Raw genomic sequence first — 21,113 nt, forward strand, 5'->3', positions numbered from 1 at the left:
TGGATAAATATGTACTATCCTTGAATACGTATTACAAAGAAATGAATAGTCCCCCCTCCAAAGTACTTCTTAAAGGAACAGTTATCAAAGATATCGTTTATGATATCAAAAACTCTTGCTTGAAGGCATCTTAATTTTTCTCATAACCGGCTGCCTGTTAATTTAATTTTCAATCACCGTTTCACAACTTAAAGAACATGGTAGTTATTGTCTCTCCTGTTGTGTGTGGGTGGTTTTATAAATTAGCTTTCAATCACTTTATAATTTATATCCTGGCCTGGTCCACCCTCATTACTCCGAGGCTACATCGATCCATACGATCTAAAACCTAATTTTCGTTGATGGTCCTAAAGATTTTTCGAACTTGGATTTTCCTTGGTTAGACATACTTTTGAGATCGCCGAATCCCATTGGCAATTGTGCGTATTGATTTTTTCTATTTCCAAACTTGACAGGTGCCGTTGTCAGACCGTCGGGTAGGGGTGCCATGCCGATATCATTATTTCCCTTGTTCCATGCCCCTAATGGTTTCGGTCTAAAGCTGTTTTTTCTAGGTGTATAGCTACGTGAAGCACCTGCATCTGCTGAATTGAAAATCTGCGGTTTCAAGGGTGGTAGCATGGATTCTTTATGCGGTTTCCCATTGTGATCCAAAGACGATGTAACATGTCTACGCCTATCCTCAGCTAATTCCAGATCGTCTATACCCGCAGTGCTTGATATGGAACTCGTTGACCGTGGAGACCTCGAATTACCTCCATTGAACTCGACTGACAATCTTGTCTTTGGTTCCCCAGACAGTGACATGGTTTTCATCTTCAGTTCTCTCTCCTTTTCCAGATCGCTGATCTTTCCTCTCATCTTAGACATTTCATTTTCGTACATCTTGAGTCTAGTATCCTTCACTCTAGATTCCTTCTTTACATCCTGTAGTTGATTTCTCATGACATTCATAATGGCTGCTTGCCAAACATTTGCGCCTAGCTGAAATTTGTTGTTTGACTCAACCTTTTCTTTATTCATATCTAGAATCTTTTCTTTCTGTTCCTCTACAAGCCGTTGAAAGTTCAGCATTTTGTTTTCCAGTTCTTGCATTGTGGAGTCATTCGCTGCGACGAAATCTCGATATGCGTCCTTTAATGTAGGATTTGTTGCGGGATCTGTATGTCCCATATGCGCTAAAACGTAATCTTTTTCCTCTAAAAGTTCGTTGTACTTTCTACGAATCAGTAACAAATCCTGATAAGACTCCATCACAATATCCATATCTTCAACTACGAAGGAAAACTCGTACTTCTGCAATTCCATTTCGTCCTTTTCATTTTGGGGACGTTGTCGTCTCGTTATTAGTTTGGATATTTTATCATTTACTCCCCTAAGGGTTTTCTCCGCCAACTCTAGTCGTTTGCTCGTTCGTTGTAAAACTGACTCATTTACCTCGGTATACCTTAACTGTTTTCCTAAATCACTCATCCTTTTTGCCTCCAAATCCTTGAGTTCTTGTTTCATGATGTTGATTTGGGACCTCAGCACTGCAGCATTTTCTTTCTCGTCTTTTAACTCGTGCTCCAGTTGATTGGCGGTTTCTTTTGTTTTCTTTTGTGCAATTTCGTACGTGAAATGCTGTTCCAGTTGATCGCGTTTGGCGTCTATCGCTTTGGCTTTTTCTCGGAAATCATGCTTCCAAACCATCCGTAAAGAATCTCCTCGGAACTGAAAATTATCAAACACTCGGTGAATATACATGCCACACATGTTGATAATGACGCTCAGTACATGAAAAGATATTCATTCAACGACGCATTTCTTAATAATTGACTGGTCAGACTTTTTATACACTCTCCCTCAAACTTGAGTGAGATGCTACACATCTCTACATTAAAATGCCAGAGGCAGCGATGTTAAATATCACACATAACTAGAGTGAAAGTATTCCCTAGTCCTGATTTTCTACAGCTATTAATTATATCAATTACTCCGTTACCTATTGTTGATCACTGAATAACATATTAATGCATCATCTTCGCATTAGATATTCTAGTCAGAACAGTGGATTTGCATGCTTAACATTCAACAATTTCATACCTGTATGAGATGACGACTTGATGCAAATATTCTTTTCAACTTTTTCAGATCTGTACAGTACGTTCATACTCTCGATAGAAGAATTTATTATATATGAGAACACACTTATTTAACTTAATAGATATGTACTCGCATATACTTCCTAAAACTTGTAATTTCAGGCCTATACTCACGTAGACATCGTGTACACATTTCTAAATAGAAACTTGATTGGGTTTGCTTAATCTAGGGACACTTAGTATATTTGACAACTTACCTTTTCCAAGAAATAATCCTCCAGTTCTTGCTTTTCGTGTTCCTTCAATCTTTCCAGGAACTTCATCTTTTTATATAACTCCTTTGCGTCATATTTCTCACTAACAATATCTGTTATAAAGAAAATAATATCTCATTTTGAATATTTTCTTCAATTCAAGCTTAATAAACAATTACACATACATTTTATTTACTGTCGAGATACCTAAATAATACTTTGACCTTATATATTCATTTTTGTGTGTTTCAATTTCAAGTCAAGTCGAACTTAATGAATTTTGCTTATTTGCCAATTTAATAAGATCATTTTGAATTACATAAAAATTATAAAATAATGTAGAAATAAATGTAAAATAATGAATTTTCTAGTCCAAACGGATCCCTTGTTATAGTTGACATTAGTAATATATTTTAGAAAATAGCTTTTGTTCGAAATGGTTGTTGGCAAAAATATGTTTGTCTAAATGAAAAGATGGGAGAAACTATGAATTGATGGCTACAACTTATTTTGTAAACGTATCTATCCATATATGTAAGGAAACTGCAATTTTGTGTTAAGTATATAAAGCTAACGTTTTATCTAATGTGACAGTATAAGCCATTTAGAATATATACATATATATGCGATATTGTTTACCTTCTTCGCGAAGGAAGTCGGACAGGAAATAATGACCCGTAAGTTGTAAAACATCACAAAAATGTTCGTACGCATGCGCACCCCGCACAGGAAGTACTTCCAATAACTTTGATATTTTAGCATCTCTGTCTTTTTGGGCCTGTAAAACAAACACAACGGAAAAATATATTATTTACTTAAAACTTAGATTTTATAACCGATTAAAACATGAAATGATAAATAAAGTTAAAACAAGTATTTTAACATTTTCTCTGTAATGCACAGTGATTTTGATCTCACCTGTCTGTTTCATATTTAGATAGAGTGTACGTTCAAAGGTTGCACATTACATAAAACCTAAAACATATTTGCTATAAAATATTGTTGACAAGACATTCAAAGAAGTATGCTTTGTAGAGATATTGAAAGAAACGTGACGACATGAAAAACATTTCGAGTATGTTGTTCACTGTTATTATTCTAAAAAGTGACCCTGGTGATAACCTCAGCAATCAAACAAACAAATTTCGGAGTTTAATGTTGCAATACATCTAGATTAATGAAAGTAAACCATCGATACTTAGATTTGAATCAACATAACTAAGAGTTATTTCAATTATTTATCGTGTCTCAAGATATCTTAAGTCATGATAGATATATCTACACAGAGTGGCTCACAAAATTATCACATGACCTAACAGAAGGGATATACAGTGCTCTCCCAGCATCACGAACAGCCGAACAAAGAGAAATCCCAAAGTACTTAATCAGCAAATAAGTCAAAGAATATATATATAATTGAACAAAATTCCCGCAAGCACTTGAAAGAGGTGACCTCGGTTATAAGCGTATAATATTAAACAATTTCAGATTATTTTTAATAAAATTAACATGTATATGGTTTTCAAGAGTGTTTTGTTGTTTAATCCTACTTTACCTTATATAGACCTATAAACCTACCTAATCTTTAGCGTTACAGTGTAAATACTAGTGTCAGAATTAAAAAATCATACATGTTTGTTTAAAGTCCTGTCACACTAAGCGGATAAAGTGTTGCATTAAGACAGGGAACAATTGTGGTGAAAATTGTGTCGTCTCGATTCCATATTTTCATACCTGTATTCTGTCAAGGTAGTTACATTCTTAACCACCAACTATATATAAGATATGTGACATTCTTGACTAACAACAACACAGTCATGTTCATCCTTAACCACCAACTGTAGATAAGATATGTGACATTCTTGGCTGACAATATCACAGTCATGTTGACCCTTAGCCACCTACTCATCACAGTCATGTTCATCCTTAACCACCAACTGTAGATAAGATATGTGACATTCTTGGCTGACAACATCACAGTCATGTTCATCCTTAACCACCAACTGTAGATAAGATATGTGACATTCTAGACTGACAACATCACAGTCATGTTCATCCTTAGCCACCAACTGTAGATAAGATATGTGACATTCTAGACTGACAACATCACAGTCATGTTCATCCTTAACCACCAACTGTAGATAAGATATGTGACATTCTTGGCTGACAATAACACAGTCATGTTCATCCTTAACCACCAACTGTAGATAAGATATGTAACATTCTAGACTGACAACATCAGTTATGTTCATAAATCTGAACGTGCGAACTTCATCCTCGGCTCATTTCAAATCTCGCGTCAAAGTCTATCTGTATGATATACATACACCTCATTATGTCTGCTATGAAGTAATGAAGACTCACATTAGATTAGATATTGTAATACAACAGTCTACAGTTTTTCTTGTAGATTACTGAAACTAATAAGCATAATTCATGATAGATTTTATAGGCAATCATAATTCATTCTAAAAACAAATATATATATATATATATATATATAATTCATATATATATATATATATATATATATATATATATATATATATTTTAGATTTGATCAAAGAAAGAATATTTGTAATATGTCGATGGTCATTAATTAGGTCCATTTATTAGCAAATAGATAAACTTACAGCTTTTCAATGGTGCTCTTCGACAATTTAGTTTACTGATCAACATGTATGAAAAAAATCGAATTTTTGTTTTCCAGTCATATTTGCAATATGAATAAATATTGGGCTAAATAAGTACAGTTATCTATTTCGCGACAGCTCAATTGGTAGTAGACCATAGGACTTGAATCTCAGGTCAAGTGATCGCAATATGCTGACGTGGTTGTATTCCTGGAAAGACGTTTTACCTTGGATACCAAGATATGTGACGGGCCTCCCGAATGTTGTTCAGTGTGTTGGCGGCAAGCTACAGATAACTAATTAAAATGACCTTGTCTGTTCAAGGGGCGACAAGGCAAGCAAACAATTATTTCTGTATGGTATAGGTATATAATTATTATCCTGTTTGATTATTATTGCTTTCGAGTTTTAATATGGGCTATTTTCTATTCCAACAGAAATAAATATGAAAATGGACTGAAGTATGTTGTTAGACTTCAAAAGACTAGCGCCGTCCAGCACTAAATCTTACACAACTATTCATGATCCCTACCTTAATCCCTACCCATTACATAGACGTAACGTATTTGTTGTTGATCATCATGTCAGGATCAATTTTGTTCCTCCACATAACAAACAACATGTTTATCAAAAATTTTTGATCATGTTGTACGAAACCAAAATATATGTTGGGATTTAAAAAAACGAATAACACATTGATTATATTAATATCATAGCAATAGCTGTCGATGTGTCAGAGCACTAATCAGCTTATCTAGTTACTAACACGATGTCAATGCCCTGATATTGTGAACTAAGAATATGGATTATCCATCATAACTAGAAACACGTAATGGCCACACGATGTTACGATGTATATTTTTTCATTGTCTATTCCTCTAGGCCGCATATGTTTGTCAGTGTCAGTTTGTCATATTCCATAGCCTTGTTCACATAGGTATGGTGTGGGACATAACCCATAGCCTTACTCACATAGTGTGGGACATAATCCATAGCTTTACTCACATAGTGTGGGACATAACCCATAGCCTCACTCACATAGTGTGGGATATAACCCATAGCCATACTCATATAGTATGGCACATAACCCATAGCCTGACTCACATAGTGTGTGACATAACCCATAGTCTTACTCACATAGTGTGTGACATAACCCAATGCCTTACTCACATAGTGTGGGACATAACCCATAGCTTTACTCACATAGTGTGGGACATAACCCATAGCCTTACTTACATAGTGTGTGACATAACCCATAGCCTACCTCACATAGTGTGGTACATAACCCATAGCCTGACTCACATAGTGTGTGACATAACCCATAGTCTTACTCACATAGTGTGTGATATAACCCATAGCCTTACTCACATAGTGTGGAACATAACCCATAGTCTTACTCACATAATCATGAGTATGAGTTCTTAAGAGGTACAGAACAGTCAGAGATTTTGCAACTTTGGCGAAACATCTCTTTAAAAGAACATTAACGAGCACGATTAAAATACTCTTCTTGTCATAAGTTATGATATGCCCTATTAAGACTAAACTTTAACACGACCTTGAAACAAGAACCGTTCAATCATCACATTAGTTGTAATTGTTCTATAGATAAGCTTTTATGAAGTCTATAGATATCATTGACTTGGTCACGATACATTCAGCCACAGGTGACTCTCTTCTCCATTATAACGACCGCGGAAATCGAGTAATGGGGCGTTGACCACTGGTCATTGATTCATATTCATCTGATATTTGTTTATCTCGAATAACCATTAGTTCTCCTAGAAGAGAAAGTAAAAACTACTAGAAGTAGTTCTATTGTTTAAAAAATTACATCTGAAATTATCGCGAGATTTATAATAGAGACCATTCTTGGTTGACGAATTTACAAGGAATTGTGTTAAGTTTTACTATAAAATCAATGAATATCCATTAGGATATATTTACTTAATGGGAAAGAGTAGACAATAACTGTATAATACAATAAAAAGGAAATTGACCTGATTATTCTGAACTTTGCGGTCAATCTAGTATCAAAAGGACAATTAGCAAAAATATTGACAACCCAGTTTTGTTTTGTTTTGGGTTTTTTTTATCAAAAAACCAAACACATATCGTGATTAATGGTTTACGGATCTGGAAATGAACAGCATATGCATAATCAATGACTGCTTTGTTAGTGGAACATTACAGTAAATATAACAGACACAAATCATTGAATAAATTCCCTACCGACCAGTGTAGACTGAAACAAAATCAGCATTGCATATTATTATTTTTCCCCTATGACATTACTGTAAAATCGTATTTTTTCGCGGGTTTAAGTTTTCGTGGTTTTAATTAGAATCTATTTCATGGACACTTGACTTTGTTGATAAATTTTGCTCAATAAATCTACTTATACTTATTTTAACAGTTCCAACACATATCAATTCGTGAATTACGAGTGCCCCAAGAAATCGACGAAAATAAATCTCACACGAAAAGTGAAGATTTTGCAGCACATGTAAATGGATTTTTTAAGTAAAGATCCTGTATATCATTGTTGTGCTGTTTCCTACCTCTGGTGTTGAAACAGTTGCCATTGACAACACAACATGTATAGATGATGTCCAGCAGTCATACATTACAAACATATATTAAACGTTTAACAATGTTTTAACTAATGGAGGAATTCTTGATAAATAATTTGTGTTTCTTAACTTCGGGTGAAAATTAAATCGATAATTCAAATTCATGAGTGCGCAAGATTGGCAATTTACAATCGCATTACACACCTACTTAAACATGGCTCACTTTGATCAATACCCCTTCCTGTTTATATCTACTAAATTATTTAGATTTATGAGTTTGTATTATCACAAACCATCGTTACATTTAACAGATCTCTCTGCGTACGACCTGCCTCTCCGACGTCGACGACTTGATAAAAACAATCCTTCAGAAATTCTTTGTGTCATGATTTGTCAACTTGATAATCCTATACCATTATTTTGTTGTTAAATAAGTGTGATTTACTGCTACTGATAAAGTGTCAGTTCAGAAATACAAAGTACTAAAATCCAATAAGTTTTATACTGGATCGAAAGATGGAGGCTTAGTGTCTTTGTGCTGTCTGTCTGTTTGTCCGTCTGTATGTTTGTCTGTTGTCAAATTTAACATTGCTCATAACTATTGCACCGTAAGAAGAAGGGCTTTCATTCATATTTGGCATGTCTGTTCCTTGTGAAAAGGCCATTCTGGTGGTAAAAAATTGTTGCAACTGTTTTTATGAAAATACAGCTAAAATCTTTGGACACTATTTAATGATGCTAAATCGCACAGCTGTTTCGTCCTTCAAGGACTTGCTAGTGATACTACATCATACAGCTGTTTCGTCCTTCAAGGACTCGCCAGTGGTGCTACATCATACAGCTGTTTCGTCCTTCAAGGACTCGCCAGTGATGCTACATCATATAGCTGTTTCGTCCTTCAAGGACTCGCTAGTGATACTACATCGCACAGCTGTTTCGTCCTTCAAGGACTCGCCAGTGATGCTACATCGCACAGCTGTTTCGTCCTTCAAGGACTCGCCAGTGATGCTACATCGCACAGCTATTTAGTCCACCGAGGACTCGCCAGTGATGCTACATCGCACAGCTGTTTCGTCCTTCAAGGACTCGCTAGTGATACTACATCGCACAGCTGTTTCGTCCTTCAAGGACTCGCCAATGATGCTACATTATACAGCTGTTTCGTCCTTCAAGGACACGCCAGTGATGCTACATCGCACAGCTATTTAGTCCTCCGAGGACTCGCCAGTGATGCTACATCATACAGCTGTGCGTCCTTCAAGGACTCGCCAGTGATGCTGCATCGCACAGCTGTTTCGTCCTTCAAGGACTCGCCAGTGATGCTACATCGCACAGCTATTTAGTCCTCCGAGGACTCGCCAGTGATGCTACATCGCACAGCTGTTTCGTCCTTCAAGGACTCGCCAGTGATGTTACATCGCACAGCTGTTTCGTCCTTCAAGGACTCGCCAATGATGCTACATTATACAGCTGTTTCGTCCTTCAAGGACACGCCAGTGATGCTACATCGCACAGCTATTTAGTCCTCCAAGGACTCGCCAGTGATGCTACATCATACAGCTGTGCGTCCTTCAAGGACTCGCCAGTGATGCTGCATCGCACAGCTGTTTCGTCCTTCAAGGACTCGCCAGTGATGTTACATCATACAACTGTTTCGTCCTTCAAGGACTCGCCAGTGATGCTAAATCGCACAGCTGTTTCGTCCTTCAAGGACTTGCCAGTGATGCTACATCGCACAGCTGTTTCGTCCTTCAAGGACTCGCCAGTAATGCTACATCATACAGCTGTTTCGTCCTTCAAGGACACGCCAGTGATGCTACACCATACAGCTGTTTCGTCCTTCAAGGACTCGCCAGTGATGCTAGGGTCCGAAAAGCATGAAACATAGGAAGCGACAGCGGAAAAATCTAAAGTGAACGAAAGTAACCAGATGGGGATTAATTCCAATACTTTTGTAACTGGCTATAAAAGGTGTGCGCGAATTTGACATACGAACTGTAGACAACCCTTTGTACGATACCGGTCATTACTAACTTTTCGACCATGGTAGTTCCAACTGCTTCCTCTGTCTTACGATTCAGTTTTGGATTATGGGTACAAGTCAGTGCTACTCAATTAAAAATAGCGCCCCGTGATTCTTTTCATTTTTAAGTAGAAATAATTATAAATAGTCTAAAATATAGAAAAATAATGTAGATTTAGAAGTTAACATATTACTTTGAGTTCAGCCACAATCCGCCGAGATTTATAAATTCACACTATCAACAATAAATTAAAAAATATATTCATTCATAATACTTCGTGACGTAACTTTAACTGTGCTGTCCATACATATGTCAGTTCTTGACCTGCGCATTAAGCTATAAGAACTATAAGAAGGAGTGAAATGTCGGTCATAGGGTCTAAATAGGTAGAGTATACGTAACATGGTATTTAAATACCTCCTGGCTTTAATATGAAACGCTACAAGATAGAAGGATTAAACATGATTCTAAAACGAAACTTTTTATTTACTCAAAAACGAAGGTCAAAGGAGCATCACGCTATAGATGGCTGAAAACATTTTATCTTTAAAATTAACGATAACACACAGGTTTGCTATGCAAATAAAACATTTCAGAGGTGAAGACTAAAATGTCTATGGCAATTGATTTAATGACAGAAGACAACGTATTTGACGTATGAACATTTTATCAAGAGAAAACATGTCAGTTATTTTACCTAAAGATTGTACAGTAGAAATGTAAGTGAATAGCACCTTTTCATACAAATTTAGAGTTAGATACAGTAGATCCAAACAGTGAAGGCTTCGTACAGCTGTTTCGGCCTTCTAGGATTCGTAAGTGATGATACAGGCCTAAATTTTTAAGCCTATGAAGTTACTGAAGAAAATTAATAAAGATCGGAAAAATTACATAAATACAGAAATAAATTTTAAAAAATTGATTTTAAAAAATTCGGGAGGCGCACTTGCCTGATAATTCAATAGATTTCGTACTTTTCATATACCTGATGAAACATTTCATCGGTCTGGTAATCATTTAGCTACATGAGGCGGTAACCACTATCAGGTTCATTGTTCTAAAGACAATCTCTGTTTTTTAATCAACGATTCTTGATGTATCTTAATTACAGGTGTAGGTAGCTAAACGTTGTCAGCTGTTTTGACTAACCAATAAACATATGTTTCAGTTTTATTTCCAGATTTTGTGGGTGTGCATGCCGTCTCCGAGTCTTTGTTTAGACATGTTTTCCAACTTCCTGTTGTTGTCTTTTCGTTATGAATTCCGGCCTAACCCTCTCTGACTAATTGTTTTCTTTTCTCAACAACGGGAACCTTTGCCTTCCGGAATACCTTTGTATTTATGATATGCTTTAACATGCTTGTTTGTTTACGTTCGTCTGGACTTCCGATGTTGTTTGTGTGTTGACAATACCTTCGGATATACTGTACTGAACAATGACATCTAAATCCGTCTATATTTGCCGATATCGAGGTCATCCATTGAAAGGGGACTCAATTTCATGATTAATCTTGTCTATTATACATTCAGTGTGTTTCATCCTCAAAACCACTCCTAAACCGTTTACAGTTTGAAAAGCAATTTCTGTTAAATTTGTCCGAGAATATGAAAGGCCTCTATGAATAAATAAATACATAACGATCGCAATGAAATACCCACCTAACAGTGTTGTGCTGACATTACGATGACCCAAACGATTTACAGCCTTCGATATGACAATTTGGTCTGTACTTGTTCATACCTCGACATTGTAAATTTAAATGGACTATCAACGGTCTTTAATCCTTGGTCTTTAAACAGATGTATATCTCTGAGTTTCGTTGACAGTGTTCCTGTTTATCAAGCCTATTCCTCTGTGTGAGTATATGTTGTTCTCTCGAATAAAGAATGTACATGAGGATTGGTAGCAAAATGTGTTTTGTTTAAGAACAACAAAAAGGTTGATAAACAAAAGAAATATTTACACGGAGACTCTTGAAAAATTGCAAAGAGTATACAACCAGGTGTTCCGGAATAGTAAGTGTCTTCTTCTTCATCGACGACAGTCGCAATTGGTCAATCCAAGTAAGTAATGTCACGTTCTCAAATAAGAACAAGGTAAACAACAACGGAACCAACAGTCAAAAGAACGAGCATCAAACACGTCCGTAAAAAATATAATCTTTCTCAAAGAGACCACTATGACGACAGTAACACTTTTCTGTTTTCATTAACATGCGTCTTTTGAAACCATTTGTTGTGAATTATCAGTTCATCTTTAACTCTTTTTTGCCAAATAATAAACAACACGATGAAACTGTTGTTCTTCTAGGTATACTTACCAACGCTCACTAGGGACCAAATGAATGAAAATCCAGGAGACAGTTTGAAGATGCCATATTTCATCTGCCTTCATTCGACACCTCGGTTGTTTATGAATTATTATCCTAAATTTGTCATAAAATGATTAAAACTATATCTTGATATACGCGATCGTTTCGTAAATTACATTCTGCAACATCAATGCCAACTATTCACCGATCACTGGGACCAAATGTATTGATATTCAGGAGATAATTCATGGAAATCACATTTGGCCAACATGGCGGGCATCGTTGATGAAGCAAAAGGCGCCTACTCTTCTGGAACATCTGATCTTATTCTCCTTGTACTTTTTATAGGTCTCGGTGTGAAACTTTTGTTCATGTTTTGTTCAAATTTTATTGAATTTGAGTTTGGATTGTGATTATGTGGGCATGTTGGTGTTTTGTTGTTGAAATGGACGTGCGCGAGCTCCAACGCTAATTGAATTCAATCTGAGAAAAGTCGATATTTCGATCTTTGAAAACATCTTTTTTTATTAATTTTACATAAGCGAGCTAAGATTTAATTGGTTGAATTTAAAGGCTTTTTCATTTGGAGTCGATTGAGTTCTATATGTGACGTCAAGTTTAATGAAATATTTTACATCAATTAACAAATAAATTGAGTGCAGTTTTCAATCATGTGATGAGAATATATTAAACAAATAATGGAATTGTTCTATCTTGAAAATCCTACAAATCAATTTATTGATATAAGTTTGAGGATGGGTATAGCTTTACATAGCGTGTCCAACATATCACTTCCACTAACTTTATAATATATTAAAATATTCCATTTCTTTGACGTGTAATCATGTACTGCTTCTAGTGTGTGATGAGAATATCAAATATGTATGAGCATGTGTCAATATGTTGATAACAATAAAGACGAGAAAAGGCACCGACAGATTTAAATATACAATGTAACAATATCTTCGTCTATCGATTATCAATCAAGTTATTTTTTCAAAGTTTGAAATTAATATGTCGTCAAGTTATTAACTCAATAAACGGTCCAATTTTAAAAATCAGCTCTCTTTATTTAACCAAAATAGATAAGATCGATCTAATTTAAATCCTGTATCTTATTTCTCTTCATATTATCGATATATAATGATTAACACCGAATGGTGTTAAGTTTTATAGGTAAGAGATGTTACAACATCAAACACATTGTACAATTGCTTTTGTTGTTGTCGGCGTCAGTTAAAAACATAAAGGTGGTATGATAGTAATTTCGGTTTTAAAGGAAGATATGGAAGATGGCTTGCAGTTCTTTACTAGTGATCTGGAAACAGTAATTTGGAAGCTTTGCTTGATTTAGCCCGTGATTTAGTCATGTTTGGACCTGTTTACTTAGTGTCCATGGTAACAGATTGTGGCAAGGCGGATTTTACAATGTTTCATTCGGAGGCAAAATGAAGTTTTGTTATGGCTGTGAAAATTAGAAAAATACCCAGAAAATATAGAATACGGAATCCCACACGCTAAATGTTAAAAGTTAACAACAAAACCACAAAATATAGATGTAATTAAAACTATACCCAGAACACAGGTTTATAGACATCAATACGTAATGAAATTGTTTGTCTACTTTAATACCCGTGGATTTCACTTCAGTTATAAATTGATCAATATACAGTATACATATTAACAAGTAAGTATTATTTAGGTATATAATGAAAGAAATATAAATCGATATCATATTAATCTTATATACTATAAATCACTGAAATTAGATTCGACAGTAAATGATATAGCTCTCACCGACTTGTGGTTTATTCTGAAGAACCTATTCTATACACGTGAAATTAACTGACAGCCTGTCAATCATCTAAGACTTGTAATTAACGATTCTAAAGAAGGGGATTATAGATGGAGAACGATTTATCGATACAACCTCTGCTTATATATCTGAGAGAAACGAGGGTCAAATTTTTATCAAGACCATGTTAATTACAAGTAATTTATTCTTATATTTACACTGGCGAAACAGCTGCATGATTCAGTTTCATTCAATGTTTGACTCTATTGTATCTAGTAATAACGAAAGATGCTTCACTTTTGTGTCTTGTACATACAGCCAGTGGACTTGAAAGTACCCAAGGTTACCATCCGTAACTTGCATGTCATGGTTTTATTCAATCAAACGGTGGTTCGGTTCAAAATGTATTGATATACATTCGTTCGCAATAATATAGAAGATGTAACATATATGACAATTTCCTAAGCCATTCAGTTAAAGGGTTTTTTATTCACCTCTCCATCTATATTAACTTCGATGAATTTTGATTTTCCTCAGCCGCCTCCCGGTATCAAAAATCCAAGTCCTGAACCACCCCACCCACTCCCCATCACTGACGATATTTAGCAAGACGAAGCGTATAGAAGGGGTTTTTTCACTTGTGACTTTTGTACAATCCTTGAAAATTTTTCATGACTTAATATGAAAAAGTTATAATATATATATATATGAAAAAATAATGTGAAAGGAAAGATGTGAACAAACCCATGGATATCGAAACAAATGCGACATGATAACACGATTGTTGGGAAGCAGGATGTTAATATCTGTAAGAGGGAAATTCACAACAGGAACATTAAAACCATCGCGCTTATTATACAGCTTGGTAAAAAATCTGTCGCTGTTCGGTAAGCATGATTCATAGTCATTCAGTTGAATTATTCTTTATTTTTGATGTCGAAATCTTCACTCTTAAATCTTGATTTGTTTTGCATAAGACTAACGTCACGATACATCATATCAGACGGAGAACTCTTTAAACCATTGACGTGAAGGGTCATTGGAGGACTCCGAAATCGATTAGAAAAGCACATGTTTATTGTGACACTTGGCGACCGAGATATCTTAAGAGGAGGACCATACTAACACGACGGACAGTGAGATACCCATGTTATCAATAGTAAATTGCTGACGTCTACAAGCCAACATTGCAAAACAACATTGTATTTGTCAACAGCAATATAAACGAAAGATACGTCACTTACCATGTTGTGGTCCTCGTTTGTCATTGCAGTACACAATAATTCCTGAATTGCAATATTACTTCAATGATTTACAGTGTTGAGTAAATAGAAAATGAATATGATTTGTCACACATGATTCATCACTTGTCAACTTACAGTACAAATCAATGGTTCATGGATAAGGAGGGATATAACAAGTTTTCCTACTTAATTTTAAACGTAATGTTTAAGATGAAGACTTCCATACCTACCAGCTGTTGAAGGAATTGAGTTAATAAATAAAAACAGAAGCAGATTGAGCTATAGTGAATAACATTATAGAAATATCTCTCAGCCAGAACATTAATTTATTATGTACTTCTTGGCTCTTCTGAAAAAAGACCCGTTTAGTTTTAATGATTTTAGCATGTATTGTATTGAATACTAAATACACAGACAATAATGTAAAGCGAATTTCAAAATGTAATCCCGTTTATCAATAGCCACTGGAAATTAAATAAACATCGCAATTGCTGTTTATCGATTTCGTATATTTTCGGATGACAAAAATGTTCAACTTACATTAAATGATATGGAATCTACTTAGCTTTTAACTATATCTACGTCATTCTATTCTAAATTACTACAAAGTGACAAAGTTACAAACAAACACTCCCTTTAAATTCATGAATATATTACAATATACTTCACGCCACCTACTACACATTTGAAGTCTAGTTACAAAGCAAAAAATCTAGAAAATACCAACGTGGCAACATAAAAACCCACATTCCAATGAGCTAGGCGAAATATGAACAAAAGAAAAATTTACAAGGAGACTCCGAAAAAAGTACAAGGAGAATAAGACTAGGTGTTCCCGTCTTCTGGTTCATCGACCTTTGTCATTCAAAGTAAGTAATGTCACGTTCTCAAATGAGAATAAAGTATACAGCAATGGAACCAACAGTCAAACTAACAAGCCTCAGCCTCATGACACTCAAAGAAATATAATATTTTCCAATGAGATCACTATTGCGACCATAATGATCATCAACCTGTATCTTTTGAACCCTTGTGTTACGAGTTTGTCAGTCAGTTGACGACTTCTTGCAATGAAATCGTGATAATGGGAACAAGCCCCTGAATTTCGAATAAACTGTGACATGTAGATAACAAAGGTTGGAGATGCAGGAATATTGCTATCCAGAAATGGAAAATTCACAATAGAGAAATTGAAATCATCACTTTTACCATATAGCTTGATGGAAAACTGCCCTTGATTAGATACAGTTCTACTCCTTTGGACTGCAAATATCAACATTTGTTCTAATACAGTTTTCCGTACCACCATATCAACCATATAACTTGTATTATGAACACAATTTGATATTAGGTGACTGAGGAGATACCGTCCTCTACGATAAAACATTGGTTAATATCAGGCGTCTGTCGAGATATTGTCGACCTTTTCTGAACACTGTTCTCTACGATAAGATGATAAATTATTTAAGGGTTTTGACGAGACATTGTCGTCCTATTCTGAACACTGTTCCCTACACTAAACAATATTAGGTTTTTGACAATATATTGTCTTTCTTAATAATGTTTTCTATTATGAAGCACTAATTGACATTTTGGTTTATGAGATATATTTTGGTACTTAAATTTTTAAATTTTTTTAACCTTCTTTTTTCTTTTTTTTAATATTTTGAGGAAATCGTAACGATAATATTTCCATAATTATACTTCTATCAATAAAACTAATCAAAATGTTATTCATTACAATTCAAAACCAAAACCACACACAGCAAATGTCGGAAATGCATCATATATCATTCTTGAAAGAAATGATATAATTAAAATCAATATGTAATGAATTCCTGTCAAGCGAATTCAAATTAATCCGTCTTTTAATGTCGTTTCCTTAATGGCTGTTCCACCCGATCCTCACGTTTGGCTGGTCCGGTCTATGGATGTGTTCAATAGATTGATGACATCGTTTACTACGTACAGGTTGGACGATGCCACATTTGATGGATTAAACCCGGGAAATGTCTTGAGTAGTCATATAGCTACCACGTATCCGTGACTAGCCAAATCTTTCGCTGTATCCATCTATAGCTATAGTCAAAACTGCCGTAAAGTCGACTTGTCTTTAGCTCGATAACTTAAACTTCTGTCTGCTTCAGATATTATCAGTCTGCATTCATGTTCCTGCCTTACAGTAGACCTAATAAAGCTTCCATCTGTCTATAACTAGAGTCAAACGCATATCTATAACTAACGTCAAACACATATCTATAACTAACGTCAAACACATATCTCAAACACAAATCTATAACTAACGTCAAACACAAATCTATAACTAAAGTCAAACACATATCTATAACTAACGTCAAACACATATCTATAACTAACGTCAAACACATATCTATAACTAGAGTCAAACACATATCTACAACTAACGTCAAACACATATTTATAAAGTCAAACACGTATCTATAACTAAAGTCAAACACATATCTATAACTAGAGTCAAACACATATCTATAACTAACGTCAAACACATATCTATAACTAAAGTCAAACACCAATCTATAACTAGAGTCAAACACATATCTATAACTAAAGTCAAACACAAATCTATAACTAACGTCAAACACATATCTATAACTAAAGTCAAAACATATCTCAAACACATATCTATAGCTAAAGTCAAACACAAATCTATAAAGTCAAACACATATCTATAACTAAAGTCAAACACATATCTATAACTAAAGTCAAACACATATCTATAACTAACGTCAAACACATATCTATAACTAACGTCAAACACATATCTATAACTAACGTCAAACACATATCTATAACTAGAGTCAAACACATATCTATAACTAAAGTCAAACACATATCTATAACTAAAGTCAAACACATATCTATAAAGTCAAACACATATCTATAACTAACGTCAAACACATATATATAACTAACGTCAAACACATATATATAACTATCGTCAAACACATATCTCATATTTATAAAGTCAAACACGTATCTATAACTAACGTCAAACACATATCTATAACTAAAGTCAAACACGTATCTATAACTAAAGTCAAACACATATCTATAACTAAAGTCAAACACATATCTATAACTAAAGTCAAACACATATCTATAACTAAAGTCAAACACATATCTATAACTAACGTCAAACACATATCTATAACTAAAGTCAAACACCAATCTATAACTAACGTCAAACACATATCTATAACTAACGTCAAACACATATCTCAAACACAAATCTATAACTAACGTCAAACACAAATCTATAACTAAAGTCAAACACGTATCTATAACTAAAGTCAAACACCAATCTATAACTAGAGTCAAACACGTATCTATAACTAACGTCAAACACATATCTATAACTAACGTCAAACATATATATATCTATCAAACACAAACTATAAAGTCAAACACATATCTATAAAGTCAAAAAAGTCAAACACATATCTATCAAACACAAACTAAAGTCAAACACATATCTATAACTAAAGTCAAACACATATTTATAACTGAAGTCAAACACATATCACATATTTATAACTATAGTCAAACACATTTCTTTAAGTGCATTTTGTGTATTTTGTAGCCGATTATGCCCTAACTACATGTATATGTCATTTGTCATACCATTTGTTTAAACACCTGTCTAAAGCGACGATGATGAAACGTGGAGATAACATAGATAAGAAATATTTACACAGGAACCCCGAAAAAGGTATTAGGAGATTAAGACCATGTGTTCCTGAAGAGTAAGGTTACTTCAAAGACAGCATCCGCAATGTAAATATTGGTCAATTCAAATAAGCCATGTCACTCGCGTTCTCAAAGGTATACAAAAATGGAACCAACAGGCAAAATTACAAGTATTAAATATGTCCAACTTTATATTGCACAAGAAAATAGACCTTATCAAGCTGCATTTCGAACTCCTGTATAGGATGGTTGTCTGTCAGTTGTCGATATTTTGTACGTAAATCATTTTGCTGGAATGATTTAAGCTATTTCTTCAAGTCCTGTCAACAACCATGGTCGTTTCAGGACGACCTCTCTACATATGCGAGTTGAATGAATGTGTTAAGTGCCGGTGTTTGTGGAAGACTAATGTTCGTGTCCGTGTTCTTGTGATAGTCCGGAACTGAACCAGAATTTATAGTGCTACCACACTGAATTATACTGCGGACGGCGCCAAGCCGGACAACCATTCCGCTCATATTATACTGACAATGGGCGAAGCAGTCATTACACATACACAATATTAGTGCTAAAACAGAGTATTAACTACCATTTGTATAGACTTCGGTATGCCTGAGATAAGGGACAGTAACCCAAAGTCTTCCTCACAAAGAGAGGTCGTGTCAAGGGATACAAACAGAAATAAACAGTCATTTAAAAGAAGAGAAAAAACATCACCCCGCATATTTAGTCACCTTTTACAATAGTGGCATTAGTTGCAGTCATATTTCGTCCTACTTAAGGAGTAGTGTTGGGAACAAGTCCCTTAAATATCGGATGAACAACAACATTAACACCAAAGGCTCAAAAGCCAGGATGTTTCTATCTAGAAATAGAAAATGCACACTTGAGAAATCAAACCAGAACTTTACTCAAACAGCTTGGTAGAAAGCTTTCTCTCTATATGTTGTCTGTAGACAGAATCTCTCAGTATCTATCACCTGTCTACAGACACAATGTATCTATATGTTGTCAGTAGACAGAATCACTCAGTATCTATCACCTGTCTACAGACACAATGTATCTATATGCTGTCTGTAGACAGAATCTCTCAGTATCTTCCACCTGTCTACATACACAATGTATCTGTATGTTGTCTGTAGACAGAATCTCTCAGTATCTTCCACCTGTCTACAGACACAATGTATCTGGTTGTTGTCTGTAGACAGAATCTCTCAGTATCTATCACCTGTCTACAGACACAATGTACCTATATGTGTCTGTAGACAGAATCTCTCAGTATCTATCACCTGTCTACAGACACAATGTATCTATATGTTGTCTGTAGACAGAATCTCTCAGTATCTATCACCTGTCTACAGACATGGCGTACCTATTTGTTGCCTAGACATTATCGAGTCATCACAAGTTGATAATTAGCCACATCTCCGTAAAACTGTAGAAGACGTCTGTTTTATTTTGATCGTCATTTATCTACGAGGACCATTTGTTTATCAGCATATTGTTTATCCATGTTAAAACCTTACCTTGATATCCTTCACCGTTGAGTCCGGTAGGAGAGATGCGTCCTGCAATCGTTTACATAAATCCTCTGTCCATATAATATTCGTAATGAGAAACTTCCGATGAGTGTGAAGAATTTCCTTGTGTTTGCTATTCATGTTGCCCTGCTGTACAGTTATTGTTCCATATGTGGCTCTATCACGTTCAGTAACTCCACAATCTCAAATCCAAACCGACTCTCCGTGTTGACACATCATATAAACCATACCAACAGGAGCCCGACGGCAAAGTGTGAGCAGAAGTATATATATATATATATAGGTATATTATATGTTGAAAGTATTTGATCAGGATTTGAAAATCATAAATGCTCTTAACACTTACGTCATCATGGTGTTGTCCAGTGAGTTTAATCTAATACACTATTGACCGGTTTGATCTCGTATAGAGCATTACACCTACCAAACATTAAACATATTGAGTTTAAAATATGTGATTATAGATCGCGACACGTTTTAGCAGGGTCATACGCCTACCAAATCTTACCTGCGATCTGGGTAATGAACAGATCGACAGACAAATCTTTAAACGTACATCAAAACCAAATGTGCAAACATTAAAATCTCGCCGTACTTCAAAATACCAACCGTGAAGTTTATTTACAAGTCTGATACCTATCTCTCTAAGTGATTAATGAGTTCAATATTTCCAAATAAACACTGATTGGTTCATATCTCATGGCTGGTTTTATCAAACTGAAGAACAAAGATAACTAATTCGTCTGTATTTGTCTCAAAGAACAGTTAATGTTAAACTCACGACATGAATTGTGTATAAAAATGAATTTGAAATTAACATCTACCGACTGTAGATTTTAGTGAATGAAATGGTAACGATAAAAATTATTATGAATAAAATGCCTTTTTCAATAAAAACAAAGAAAAAAAACCAGTTTCCGTACGTAC

General features: G+C 34.9%; 1 protein-coding gene across 1 annotated transcript; it reads right to left on the bottom strand.

Annotated features, from left to right (window-relative positions):
* Positions 1 to 321: 321 nt before the first annotated feature.
* LOC132544412 (myosin heavy chain, embryonic smooth muscle isoform-like) lies at positions 322 to 20,306 on the bottom strand. Its single transcript, XM_060208003.1, has 4 exons — positions 20,172 to 20,306; positions 2,978 to 3,116; positions 2,342 to 2,451; positions 322 to 1,713 (listed from the first exon to the last, which is right to left on the bottom strand). Exons 1-4 carry the CDS (start codon positions 20,304 to 20,306, stop codon positions 322 to 324), a joined length of 1,776 nt encoding a protein of 591 aa, XP_060063986.1.
* Between the last annotated feature and the right edge of the window lie 807 nt (positions 20,307 to 21,113).

Source organism: Ylistrum balloti, unplaced genomic scaffold (assembly GCF_031769215.1).
Source record: "Ylistrum balloti isolate Yb309-2 unplaced genomic scaffold, AGI_CSIRO_Ybal_v1 Utg369798, whole genome shotgun sequence".
NCBI classification, from domain to species: Eukaryota; Metazoa; Mollusca; class Bivalvia; order Pectinida; family Pectinidae; genus Ylistrum; species Ylistrum balloti.